The sequence below is a fragment of the Schistocerca americana genome, chromosome 1, assembly GCF_021461395.2.
Source record: "Schistocerca americana isolate TAMUIC-IGC-003095 chromosome 1, iqSchAmer2.1, whole genome shotgun sequence".
NCBI lineage: Eukaryota > Metazoa > Arthropoda > Insecta > Orthoptera > Acrididae > Schistocerca > Schistocerca americana.
In genome coordinates this window covers 253,864,444-253,878,104 of record NC_060119.1, presented here as the reverse complement: position 1 = coordinate 253,878,104, position 13,661 = coordinate 253,864,444, and the positions used below count along the sequence as shown (strand labels likewise).

The following is a 13,661-nucleotide window of genomic DNA, read 5'->3' as shown; positions in this document are numbered from 1 at the left end:
ATGTATCGTGTCATGTTTATATTCGTATTACTCTTATGCCTAATAGTGATACAGTCAGAAATGAAGCACGGCGACTGACTAGATTTTTAAATCTAAGATTACTAATTTCTGTGCAGAATTTTATGTACTAAAGAAGCGGCCGCAAATATTTTCAAACGGAGAAAAATTTTCGCCAAATTCTCATTCAGAACATGTTCTATCACACGCAGTCTATTATTTGGTTCTTGTTGATCATTATCAAAGAAAGCAGCAGTGTAAGTAACAACAAATAGCAGTCTCTTGCCATTGTTTCGCTCATGAGATGATTCCTCTCTTTTTTTAATTGTAGGCGGCGGTAGCGCGCACAAAAGCAAGCCATGCCGCGAGCAGCGACAGGCCGTAAACACGCACTATCAGAATGCGACAAACAATGCATGACACAGTATAGTAATGCATTTTCAGCTTAGAGTGACTGACGTAAACACCTATAACATAGAAAACGGCACTTATCAGATCAAAGCAAAATAAGCAATCGATTCAAACCAGACGAAGCACTTGAAAAAGGAAGGGTATCCATATAAATACGGATGGAGCGCCTGACGCATAGCAATGTCTACCTGGTAAAGCTTAACTGCTAAGCTTTCAACTCGAACCAAACTAATGTAGCTGTATAGTCATTCATTCGACCTAAATTGTCTCTCATATTACAATGGACCAACTTTGTTTCGATTTGGAGGTGCGGCCTAAAACTTTTCTCCCCCTTGAATTTCGAGTCTCAAATTTCAGGTGCGGCTTAGATTTGGGAATTTTTTTTTCCCTTCATTTCGAGTCTCATTTTTCAGGTGCGGCTTAGATTCGAGTGCGGCTTAGATTCGAGTAAATACGGTACACTGCCAGTGTCTTCATTGATTTTTGTCACAGTTTATATTGCCTAACTTATTTATAAAAGCAAGAAAAGCTGCAGCTGATCGGTTCTCAATATAAACACAGGAATGAAATGCATCAATCATATTTTCAACATTCCACATAAATTCTGCTGTGAGAAGCCTTATTTTAATAGCTATTAACAAGGGCAGCAACAAAATATCTCACAGGAAATCAAAGTTGCTACAATTCAGATAGGGGAGTCATACATAAATATTAGATCTAATGATTTTTGTAGCAAAATGACAGTTTGTATTGCACAGATTGTCCCAGGGATATAATTGCAATTGATGGCCATTACTGTAAATGTGACCTAGAACTATGGTAATTAACTCTTTGGCTCTGCTGGCTCAATTTATGTTACAACAGTGAAAAAGAAGTATGTTTAGAGATTACAGGGGGTGTAGTATTACTTTACTCTTCAAGTCTTATGAATGTCGCATGCCTTTCTATGTCAGCTACACATTCAGATGTAATCTGGACAAGAATCAATTTAAAATGGAGTACAAAGTGCAGACTCTTTTCTATTTTGGAGAGGCAATATGTGGTATCACTGTAAAACAAGTCTAGTCACTGAGACCCAAATGACAACCATACAATTTGGTGAATATATCCTGTAACTCATAAAAGAATAGTATTAAAAATACTATGGACAGTATACTCCTGGCCACCACACAGAGGAATAATTTAGCTGCAGACAGCCAACCCCCCCCCCCCCCCCCCCACACACACACACAAACATGGCCACTATTTACAATCACTGTGGCCTGAATGCAGGCTGGAATAACATATGACGTGAGCAGCAGCAATTCAAACTGGGTGGTGAGGGTTAGGAGGTGGCATGGGGCTGGGAGGAGGAGGAGGAAGAGTAGGGTAGATGTGGGTGGAAGGTGTTGTGCTGCTTTTGAAAGAATGCAAGGACTTGGTGGGGGCAGGAAAGGGCTGCTAGGTGAGATTTGGGAAACTGTACTGGGAGAGGCAGGAAAGGGAGAGGAGAGAAGCAGATAAAGGGAAAAGACTATTGGGTGCACTGGCAGAATGAAGATATATATTGCCCTGGAATGGGACCACCGGAGGTTGAAGACAGGGGTATTGTGGGAACGAAGAATATGTTACAGTGATAGAACTTATCTGCACAATTCAGAAAAGCTGGTGTTGGTACAAGGGATTCAGATGATGCAGGCTGTGAATCAGGGACTGATGTGAAGCACATTGTGTTGGTAGCACACTCAGAAATGTAGGAGGTGATAGTTGACTGGAGGATATCTGTTTCTGAATGAAGCCAGGTGGGTAATTTTGGTCTGTGAAAGCCTTAAAAAGATTCTTGGCAGGTTTGGGGAGGGACTGCTTGCCACTCCAGATGTGAAAACCATGAGGGGTTACGCTATATTGAAAGGACCTCTTGGTATGGAATGGGTAGCAACTGTCAAATTGGAGGTGTTATTTGTAGGTTTGATGTGGATGGAAGTACTGATGCAGGCAACCTTGAGATGAAGGTCAACATAGAGGAAGGTGGTTTGTAGGTTGAGTAGGACCAGGTGAAGAACATCTTCATAATCTGGACTGAGGGTGAGGACACACTATGAATATACCTCCAAAACATCAATATCCTCTACCCCATTTGCTTCACCTGGTCCTTTTCAAACAAACAAACCACCTTCCTTGGTGTTGACTTCCACCTCAATGATGGTTACATCAATACTTCTATGCACATCAAACCTACAAATGCTTCCCCTTTGACAGCTGCCACCCAGTCCATATCAGAAGCCCCTTACATGCAGCCTGGCCACCAATGGTTGTTGCATCTGTAGTGGCAGGCAATCCCCCTCCAAATATGCCAAGCATCTCTCTGAGGCCTTCATAGACCAAAACTACCCTCCCAATCTTGTTCCAAAAGATATCTTCCATGCCTTGTCTATACAGCCCACTACCACCATCCACATATCCACTGTGGGGCTACAAATAAGCCCTCCTCACACGACACAGTACCAACCATCCATCTGTCCAGAACTGGAGCAACTGAATCACATCCTCCACCAGAGTTTTTACTAAATCTTGTCATGCCCTGAAATTGAAACGAGGAACATCCCAACCACTATTCCCGCCCCCTCCCCCCTTGCTTCCCGCCATTGTGGCATGCTGCCACCCATTGAACCTATGGAACATTTTTGTCCATTCCTACTGCACCCCTAATCCCACTCTGTGGCTTCATGTTTCATATCCTTGAAACAGACCTAGATGCAAGACCTGTCCCAAACATCCTTCCACTACAACGTAATCCAGACCCGTCACACACATCTCCTCTCACATAAAAGGCAGGGCTGTTCCGTGAAAGGATCCATGTGATCTACAAGCTAAGTTGCAATCACTGTGTTGCTTTCTACATGTGCATGACAACTACAAAGCTGGCTGTCTGGATTAATGGCCACTGTCAAACTATGGCCAAGAGGCAGCTGGACCACCCAGTTTCTGAACATGCTGCCAAACACAACGTGATTCACTTCAATGACTGCTTCACACACTGCATCATTGGATGCTACAAACTCCCGCTTTTTTGAATTGCACAGGTGGGGTCTCTCCCTACAACATATTCTTTGTTCCTACGTACATGTACAACCTCCTGGCCTCAACCTCCACTAGTCCCTGTCTACCATCTACCAATCCCCTTCCCTATTCCCACTCCAGCACTATATACACCTTCATTCTGCCAATGCACGCAGTAGTCTGTTCCCCCTCTCTACTTCTGTCCTCTCTCTCTGTCCTGATTTTAGATGGAGAAAGCAAGCCAAATGGTACATGTGTTTCATTAAGACCACTGATGTTATTTTATTTCAATAAAATGAAACACATTTGGTGATAAAAATATGCATTTCCTTGGAGTCGCAAGACATATTTAAAATACCTTCCTTGATATCAGAAATGATCTCAGGAAAAAGTAGGCCTCTTTAAAAAAGTTTGGTTCCCGGCCAGGTTGGAGATTTTCTCTGCTCATGAACTGGGTGTTGCGTTGTCCTCATCATCATTTCCTGATCACCTACATGCAAGTCACCTTATGTGTTGTCACCTGAATGAAGACTTGCAGCGCGGCAGCCAAACTTCCCCAGATGGAGCCTCCAAGGCATCAATGCCACACGATCATTTCATTTTACTGGTATTGTGTGGTTTTTCTTTTGAGAAATATATGAGTACATAGTGTACAAACTGTCAGCGACTGCCACAATTTTCTTCTGCATGTCATCCATACTCTCTAATATACGAACTACTTTCAAAGTGCCAAAATGATATACTACAATAAATAAAAGTCTATAAAACACTACATTGTATAATGTATTTGTAGTGAGACAGTTGCAATTTCTGAAATCCATTGCCCATGGGCTCTGGCCTGCTGAGGAACACTGCCGTCCTGTGTCCATGGATAATCCACGAAAATCTATTGCAGTATGCCGCACACTAACAGACCCGGCCTGTGGGCAGATCGATGAGGCTAGATCCAACCAGCAGGGCCTGCTCATTAGTGGGAAACAATGGGCTTCAGATCGGCAGGCCTAATCCGTTACAGATATATGCAGAAATGGCCTGCGGTTTCGGCCCACTGTCTATGTCCATTCATATGGCATGCTATTCAAGTGTCACAGACACCATGTTGATAAAATGAGACGATGGTCGTCAATCCATGCAACAGATAAATTGCGCGAGTACTCAGAGAATCAATACTAATGGGAATAGGTAACAAATCACTGTGAAGATAATCGCTGAGCCGCATACAAGCAAGTAGGAAAGAATCGCACTATCACAACTAAATTTTCAGCCATAACCTTTGTCAGAAAATGAGAGCACACACATTTTTATATAATCATTCAGACACAAATCATGCACATATGACCGCTGACTCAGGCCACTGTATCACCAGTCTCTGAGAATCAGATCCAAACAAACCACTGATCACACCTCCCTGCCTCTTGTTGGCAGCTGCTAGGCTAATGGCAAGAAGTGGTGGCAGCACTGACTGCAAGCTGAGGGGAATGGTAGGATGGGGAGAAGTGGTAAGAATGAGGGAGTAGGGAAGCATCACACATACTCAGCTGCGTCCATCCACCAACAATGAATTACATCTCAGCAAAGAAACAATTTCATCACTGAGACAAAAATGAGGTTTTCCCAGTATTTTCTCCAAATTTCCCTGATATTTCCCTGATTTCTCTGACACATTTGAAATTCCCTGATTTCCGGAACTCGTGCAGCCCTGACACCGTATGCCTGCACTGTAGAAAGTAAGTGTGTTACAAATATTGTAATGATGCATGCTGCAAAAATAAATAAAAAAATGTAACCAAAAACTATAGTTCCTCACCACTAGAGTGGATTTCTTTTCTTCATCAGCTAGCCATTCTTCAACACAGCTTTCAAATTCAGAGCAATCTGATCCTTTTAACTTAAGCTGTATCTGAGCTGCAAACAGGAAAGGCAGCATTTTCTCTGTGTACCTTCAAGAAAACAATAAAGGATTGTGTAAATTAACTACAAACTAGTTAGCTAAATATGGTCAGTCAACACATAAAATACTGAAATTTCTCCACATTACATTTTGTACTATAAAAAATACATAGGCACAGTTCCAATATTGTTTCCAAAAACAAAAATGTATTTCTCGATTTATTGTAAAATTGCTATGTTAATACCACGGAACAAGTGCATTTAAAAAGGATACAGTGAGAATAAACTCAAAACTAGACAGGTCACAGTCAATACTTTGAGTGTATCTGAAGATATAACCAAGAGACCACCAACAGACTTTTGAACATAATTCTGTTTCTGAAGTTGGGCAAACAAACATTTGTAGGAGGAGGGAGAGGGAGGTGGTGGTGGTGGTGGTGGTGGTGGTGGTGGTGGTGGTGGTGGTGTGGGTGGGGGGAGTAAAAGAAGAAGAACCGACAAATATAGGTTTTATAGCAGATATATGAGGAATTTAGTTTGAGCTCTGTAGCCAGATCTTGAGGTGATCTTCAAAATCTGGTGGCATGGATGAGATGCAGGCAATCTTAAGCTGTTCCAGGATAGCAACGTTCTGCCACATTTCTTTTATTTATTCATATTTCTGTTATTGCTACTCCATTTTCCATCAAAAGTCTTTGAAGCTTCTACAGGTGGATGATGAGAGTAAGACTGCTTTTATTGAGTGCAGGAATGTTCTCAACTACGGGGAAATAAAGATTAAAAGATTTTTGTAAACTCTTGCTTGAAAGCAGATTCTTGTCACAAGAATGGGGGAGCTATATGGCTAAGAATAGGGAACCAGAAAGTTGGAGTATTATTGTCTGTTTTTGTGTTGTGCAAGTCTGGTTGGGCTGTGTGTCTATGCATTTGGTGTATCAGCTGCTGATCCATATTTTAATGCAGAATTCTGCCACAAACACACCAGTCCAAAAGTAGAAGCTCTTGGTGTTGGAGCTGGTGGACCACATTGCATACTACGATGTTGCTGCATGATGTTATTTTTTTGTCTTCATCTTAGTGCCAGTTATCAGCAAGAGCTCTGTAAAGCTGATTGTCACATCTAGAGTGGCCCCTAGATAATGTGTGCCTCAACTGTTTCTCTTCCTTCTGATTACATCTGGGGTTTCCTTGGTGCAGTTAATAAATGCAAGGGGGCACCTGCCGAACACTGCTGGCCACATACTGTGGAGACTAGCAAGTTACAGGCAATGCACTGGCTCAACTGTTTTCTAGAAAGACATGTTCCAGCCCTATTGCTCCGACTAGTGTCAAACACTGGGCAGTTGGGTTAAGGAACTTGCACCAACAGTGACCACTGATGACAAATTAGTGAGAAGCTTTTGAACACTCATTCAGCATTATGGTACTTGGTCAACAGTGACTTGTGTTCTGATTAGACTACCCTGGTTAGATTTATTTGGTTGCCAAGCATCATCAGGTTCTGTAATGATAGGGCAGTATGATCTAATTTTAGTTCTGTATTCAGTACTGTTATAAACTTATAAGGCACTGTTCTGTGTTTTGAAGGTTGATAATTCTATTAATTTTCCACTCCATAGCTTTTTTATGTTAATACTTTAAAATTTAATGAGAATACATTCAGAGCTCTGACGCCTGTACGGAATGATCTACTTTCATGTATTTCATTGTGTAAGTTTGTTATCACTAGCTTTTAATAAGTTTGTTTTGAATGTTATAGTATGGCCAGTTACTGCATGACCTTATCATATGAGTCAGGTGGAGCCTGCATCCACTTCTTGTGACAGAGCTCGGCTCCTGACTGTGTCGCCCAAGCTCAAGCCGATGAAATTTCATGTGTCAGTGCAGTACTCGCTTGAACAAATAAAGTAACTGTGTTTTTGGAATAAATATTTTCTTGGCCCAGCAACACTCACTCCCTGCTCATCGCTCTCAACCCTTCAATGGTAGCAGAGCATGATTATCTGCGTGGTGTAGTTGTTGGTGGTGGGAACACAATTGTTAATAAGTTAGGCTATTATAGGTTAAGAATTGATGTTTATTGGTTCCTAAGTTTATTATATGCAAAGTCTATCCTTTTTTGTTTCATGTTGTAGATTCATTGTTATCAATTATGGAATCGAGAGGCATATCAGTGATTTCTTAACTAAAAAAGAAACAATTCAAGTATCATATGAGAATACATGGCCAGCGGGCGGAATTGGAGGATGGCTGTGTCACACAGCTGTGCGTGTGACTATGTTGGGCATTTGTTCACAGTGACTTGAAGCAGACAGCTCATGTTGGCAATGGAAGTGCTGCTACAAGTGTGAGTTTGCATTGTCATGCTGTGTGGGAGAACACTGACTTCTTGGAGTGTAATAACCCTTCCTGGGCTCAAATTTAACAAGCAAAGTTCAGGGCTTAAAGTCAGTGATTATGGGCAAGTAACAAATTCCATTAATTGATGAATTACAGGATGAAGTTATGCAATTGTATGTTTGACCCAATGTATTAGAATGGCAAGGTGTATTGTTTGACAGTAAGGCAGAATCCTCTTCTATGACTGAGCAAGGTGGCACAGTGGTTAGCACACTGGACACACATTCGGGAGGCCGACTGTTCAATCCCGCGTCCAGCCATTCTGATTTAGGTTTACCGTGATATCCCTAATTTGCTCCAGGCAAATGCCGGGATGGTTCCATTGAAAGGGCACGGCCGACTTCCTTCCCTAATCGAATGGGATTGATGACCTCGCTGTTTGGTCTCATCCCTAAAACAACCCTCTTCTATGAGAGCAGCTGTATATTACCTAACCACATTCTGACCATAATTCAGAGTTTTGGCAGTTTACTTATCGAAGATGGTTACTAAACTGTTAAGTTCTTGTGGTTCTCCATTCAATTACAAAACCATGTGGATATACTTAGAACTGCCTATTCAATTATTTTTCAAATGATATATTCTTTAACTTGGGGTTGTTTGAGTAGAGGAAACGAATTATTCATTCAGTACATTGAGCAAATTCGAATCACCATTTTGGCCCTGAGGTTAAAGATTACTGAAGTGAAAGGGAGGGAATATGACCTGAGGAACATTCACATATAGCGTTTAGCGATAAACCTAGCACTTTTGCTGACCTTGAAAGATGGGATGCCAGGGGTCAGGCTAATCTGTTGTCCTTTAAAACTTGAAGAGCCCACAAGCAGGAGAGTGACTCAAATGGCTCTAAGCACTAAGGGACTTAACATCTGAAGTCATCAGTCCCCTAAAACTTAGAACTACTTAAACCTAACTAACCTAAGGACATCACACACATCCATGCCCAAGGCAGGATTTGAACCTGCGACCATAGCAGTCACGCGGCTCTGGACTGAAGCGCCTAGAACCGCTTGGCCACAGTGGCCGGCAAGAATGACTCGACCCACATACACTAGAAATTGTTATCATTGTGGAAAGCCCAGATGTTCTAGAGTATCCAAATGGACTTCTGAAATTTTGAAACAGCCGGTGCCAAAGGAACACGGGCTGGCGTAGAAAGGAGTTGCCGATGAAGGTATGTAGTAAGTTGAGTACAACTGCAAAACAATTTCTACTGTTTGTCTGTGCTGCTATTAATCACGAACCTGTGTGCATCTTATTAGACTCAAGCAGTAATATTTTGATCCCAGATTGTGACTGATATCTGAAGTGCTGCAATATATGTATTTGCTGTCTTTACAACTAGTCTAATGAGCAGTACTGTGTGGTCAATGGAACGGAACAGCCATTAGTACGCTGTGCGCATGGTAGTGTGAGAATTCAGGGGTTATCACACTCAGTAAATTTTGATATTGTCAGCAGTTTTTCCATTAATATTTTAGTAGGTTGTAACTTTATTGAGAGGGCTACCTACGTTCTTGATTACTGGGCACGCAGTCCTATTTCAGATTTCAGTCCACTTTGATTTGTAGCTTGTGAGAGCATAGTTGCACCCAAGACATTAATATGTCCCCAGTAATTTTGTTGACTTTTATGTTGCTCATCTGAAACAAGGGGCTTAAGCAGTTTCTTAATGTATTAACAGACAGCTTGGGGGTTGCGAATAAGGTTCAATATCAGATACAGTTGACAGATAGTAAACCTGTTTGCCAAGCACCATATCAGTTGTCCCCTCCAAAGATGAAAGAGCTCCATCAGAGTACTGATAAGCTGCTCGCTGAAGATAATTAAGTCACTAATCTATGCTTTGTCCATTTTTTCGGTGCCAAAGCGGAATGGCACGGGTTATTGGCTGGTCATAGATTATGGTGCCCTGAATTAAAAGGTGATTTTGCAGTCAATTCTGTTGTCAGATTTAGACAACTGTTTCACGTGGCTCACTGAAAAGAATTATTTTACTGTGTCAGAACTTAACCAAGCTTATCATCAGGTCAACCTAGCAAAAGACTCTAAATCCCTTATAGCATTTTGAATCAGTTAGAATTTACTTGAATTCAATTGTGTTCCATTTGGGTTATCTACTGATGCAGTTTTGGACAATCTTAAGTTTAACTGTGTTTATAACTATCTGGGTGATGTAGCATTAGCACATCGCAGGAACATTTGGAAAATGTCAGGCAAGTTTTCGTTCGTTGGTGTCAAGCAAGCTTGACAGTTAAACCATCCAAAGTTGATCTCCGCCCTCAGGAAACTGCTTTTTTAGGACATTTATTCCTTCCGCTGGTGTGAAGACTAGTCAGGAGTGAACCAAAGCTATCCAGAATTTTCCCCCAACATAAAATTGAGAAAGGTATAGCTTGATTCATCAATGTAATAAATTTCTTTAGGAAATTTATAACAAATTTCGCCCACTAGTGGACCCCTTGAGTCAGCAGCATCATGAAGGGGAAGTCTTTCAGAGGACTGATACCCAGCAGGTGACATTTGATGTTCTCATACTTGCCTTAAGTAGTGCTCCCATTTTAGTGAGTCCAAATTTTGAATGTGCTTTGTAGTCCAGACTGGTGTGTACAGTTATACAACAAACTCAATGGCTTTAACTAACACTGTACAATCAATAATCACTTTAATATTGTTTATACAACATCATATTCAATCGCTGTGGTGATACTTGGAGGATTCCAGGAATTTATTCATAAAACATGGAAATACTACAACTAAAAATAAATCTCAATTCAAAATGCATTCCAGCCTCTTCAATATGGCTGCAATACGGAACCAATCACCACATTTCCTTAGCTATATGGAAGGGCCACCCACCTGTTGTCTCACACCTGTGCAAAATTGAGCTGTATCTAAACTGAGGGATCAGAAATGAATGGCGGCCCAGCAATGCCATATGAATGCAATACCCTAATTTCAATTGGACACTTCTAGAGGACACAGAGGTGACAGAAGACAAAGTTTCACATAAGAATCTATTTCCTCAGTGGTATGTGTCCATGTTACAAGTAATCACTTTTTATCTGTCACACTGTAGTTTTCCTACATCATAGGTACTCTTACTGATTACTTACACGACATGAACCGTATGGTCACCTGATGTCACAGTATCTCCCCTGATATACATTTGCAGATTATATCCAAGATCATGACAATCTGGCAAAGATGGACATGTTGAAGTGGACCAGCAGATCAACCATTGAGATCTGAGGATTTGACCTTTTTTGTGAGAGTACTAAATGATGAGTCTTGTTCACAAAACTGGTATACAGTTGGAGGTAAAGTTATTTGCATGGGTTATGGATATGACACAAATGATTCACTACAATACGTAATTATATTTGATGGAATGTATCACAACTTGTACTTTGAATATTGTGGTCATCATAGTCTAATTTTTACAGTTAACAACATAAAAAACATCAATTGTGGAATAACTAAAAATGTTAATACATTGAGTTCTCCTTGTAACATGGAAGTGGACCATTTCTGGACATATCTTCATATGCAGACTATATATATAAAATCTCCTCTACAACAGCTAGAAGTTTGTTCTCATATATATCTCAACAATTAGAAAAAATAACAACATATTACCCAGGTTTCGCTTTAGGGCCATCACTTTTCCTAATACCATCAAATGGGGTGATTTCGGACAGTTTTGTTTTTATTTAGGTTGTAACTTTCATATATATACTGTTAGATTAAATTGATTGTTATGGAAGCGGTAGGGTATATGTGTAACAAATAAAATATCCCAGAACCAGAAAGTGCATGTATATTTATCTGAGGCAGTTAAATAAAGTGTCCGAAGTCACCCCATGGACTGAGGTGATTGCGGACACGTGTGTATTTTAAATATCTGTCCGAAGTTACAGTATATAGAGGACGAGTTCAGACAGTTACTGCCCCCCCCCCCCCCTTTTTTTTTTTTTTAAATTCTACATGCTTTTTATTTGATTTTGGTGACATTTTACACATTTTAAGATAGCCCTTTGTTACGAATAAGTGATATCTGTAATATATGAAATTCATTATATCATTCCATAAGTTTTCATTTTGTAAGAATTTGAATAAACAGTCTCTTTGTTCACTTCTGCATGAGCTCATTTAATTTTATTTGCTTAAGTGAACGGAAAGATACTGTGACTGTCGTTTGAGGAATAAATGCAACCGTTCTTCTCCTGGCAAATTATTACAAAATTTCTTCTCTTTTTGGCTAGATTTATCTAGGTAACCTTTAACTAAATATCTAATATCCAATTTGGTGAAGGTAAATCCCCAATATGCAGCCCTCAAGATACCATGCTTCAACATTTCTTCTTCTTCTTCTTTATTTAGCACTGGCTGTCCTCCAATTTTTTTCGGATGAGCTTCCTGCACTTTATTTTGTAGGGTTGATTTAGGTATACCATACAAAACACATGCTTTTCTGTACGATAATTTACCACTCTGATTATCATGAACAGCTTTACCTAAAAGTTCCAGGTCAAAATTACACCATACTGTAGCACCTCTCCTGCTCTTATACATTCTTGGCGTTGTCCGAAATCACCCCACACAGTACACAGTTTTACAAAAATTGTCGTTATTTTATATCCTTGCACGAGAAACTCGACAAACTTGTACAGAAATTGTCTCAATGCAGTTAGCTACTGAGCATGTTGACAATTATGGTTACAATAACTTCCCGCTCGGCACAACAATAGAAAGTTTCCACTTTATGATAGTGCATGGATTTTTAATACTGAGACTGTTCATCAGTTATTCACCAAGGGAAACAATTGACGCAAAATAAAAGTTTTCTAAAGCGATAAATGCAATCTTGTGCTTAAAATAACTGGCGCACAGACGTTAAAATAAGTAACTCTTTGTTTATATGCAGTAACAAAGAGTAAATAAGCCATACTGTCTGAATTCGCCCCGGTGTCCAAAATCACCCCGTTTGATGGTATTTATAAATAATTTGCCAGTTTATCTAGCAACAGATACAAAGCTTTTTTATGGGTTAACCAGAATTTCTATCTAAGCGATGTGGTCTGATGAATGTTTCTGGTAAAGAGATTGCTTGCTCAGTGTAACAAGAACACTGCCTGTATAAAAATAAAAGAAGATTATGGTAATGATAGAAGACAATGGAGAGTGTCTTAACAGAGGTTAAGTCTAGGAGGGTGTGAATGTATTTGAAAAAACAGAGCTGCAAAATTACTAATGGGAGAGTTAGAACAATTATTTGGAGAAAAAGATGAAGATGAAGAAGAAGAAGAAGAAGAAGAAGAAGAAGGCAGCTTGCCAGTACATAGCGTAAAAACCATAATATGTTTAGACTTTTCCATAAGAACATGGAAAGCTTGTTAAGTGAGAAAAATCAATGTAGGACACTGAAAAATCTATTTTTTTTTTTTTTGCTCTGTGTGACAGAGCATCATTTGGAAGTCACAGAAATTGAACAGATGCACCTAGATGGATGCAAGTGGGTATCACATTGTGAGAGCGCAATATGAGAAAAGGGGGAGTGGTTATACACACTGAGGATAAAGTAAACTTTCAGCCCATAGACCTCATGTAATACTACACTGAGCAGACCTTTGAGTGCTGCACTTCAGTAACACACTTGGAAACATGCCACATAGTGGTTCTGAAAGTCTATGGGACCCCAGTGAGAAGTGTCTTGGACTTTGTTTAACAGTTTTTGGGGGTATTATAGTTCAATTCTTTTATCTTGGCGGCTCGCGCATGCCCGCCCAGACGCGGGAGATTGCTGCGTTGCCAGTTGCACACGATGCACACGCCAATAGAAGCAGTGCCATAGTACAGCATAGTTCGCAAGCTTACGTTTAGGGGGGAGCGCGCAGTTCATGAAGTAAAGCCACCACGGCCGC

The 13,661-nt window shown here is 40.4% G+C and overlaps 1 protein-coding gene across 1 annotated transcript in view; it reads right to left on the bottom strand.

Moving 5' to 3' along the window:
- Window positions 1-13,661, bottom strand: part of LOC124623192 (DNA-dependent protein kinase catalytic subunit-like) — a 565,210-nt gene that overhangs the window by 135,004 nt on the left and 416,545 nt on the right. The window contains exon 38 of the mRNA XM_047149022.1: window positions 5,255-5,387. Coding sequence (XP_047004978.1) covers window positions 5,255-5,387 — 133 coding nt within the window. The remainder of the gene's footprint in view (window positions 1-5,254; window positions 5,388-13,661) is intronic.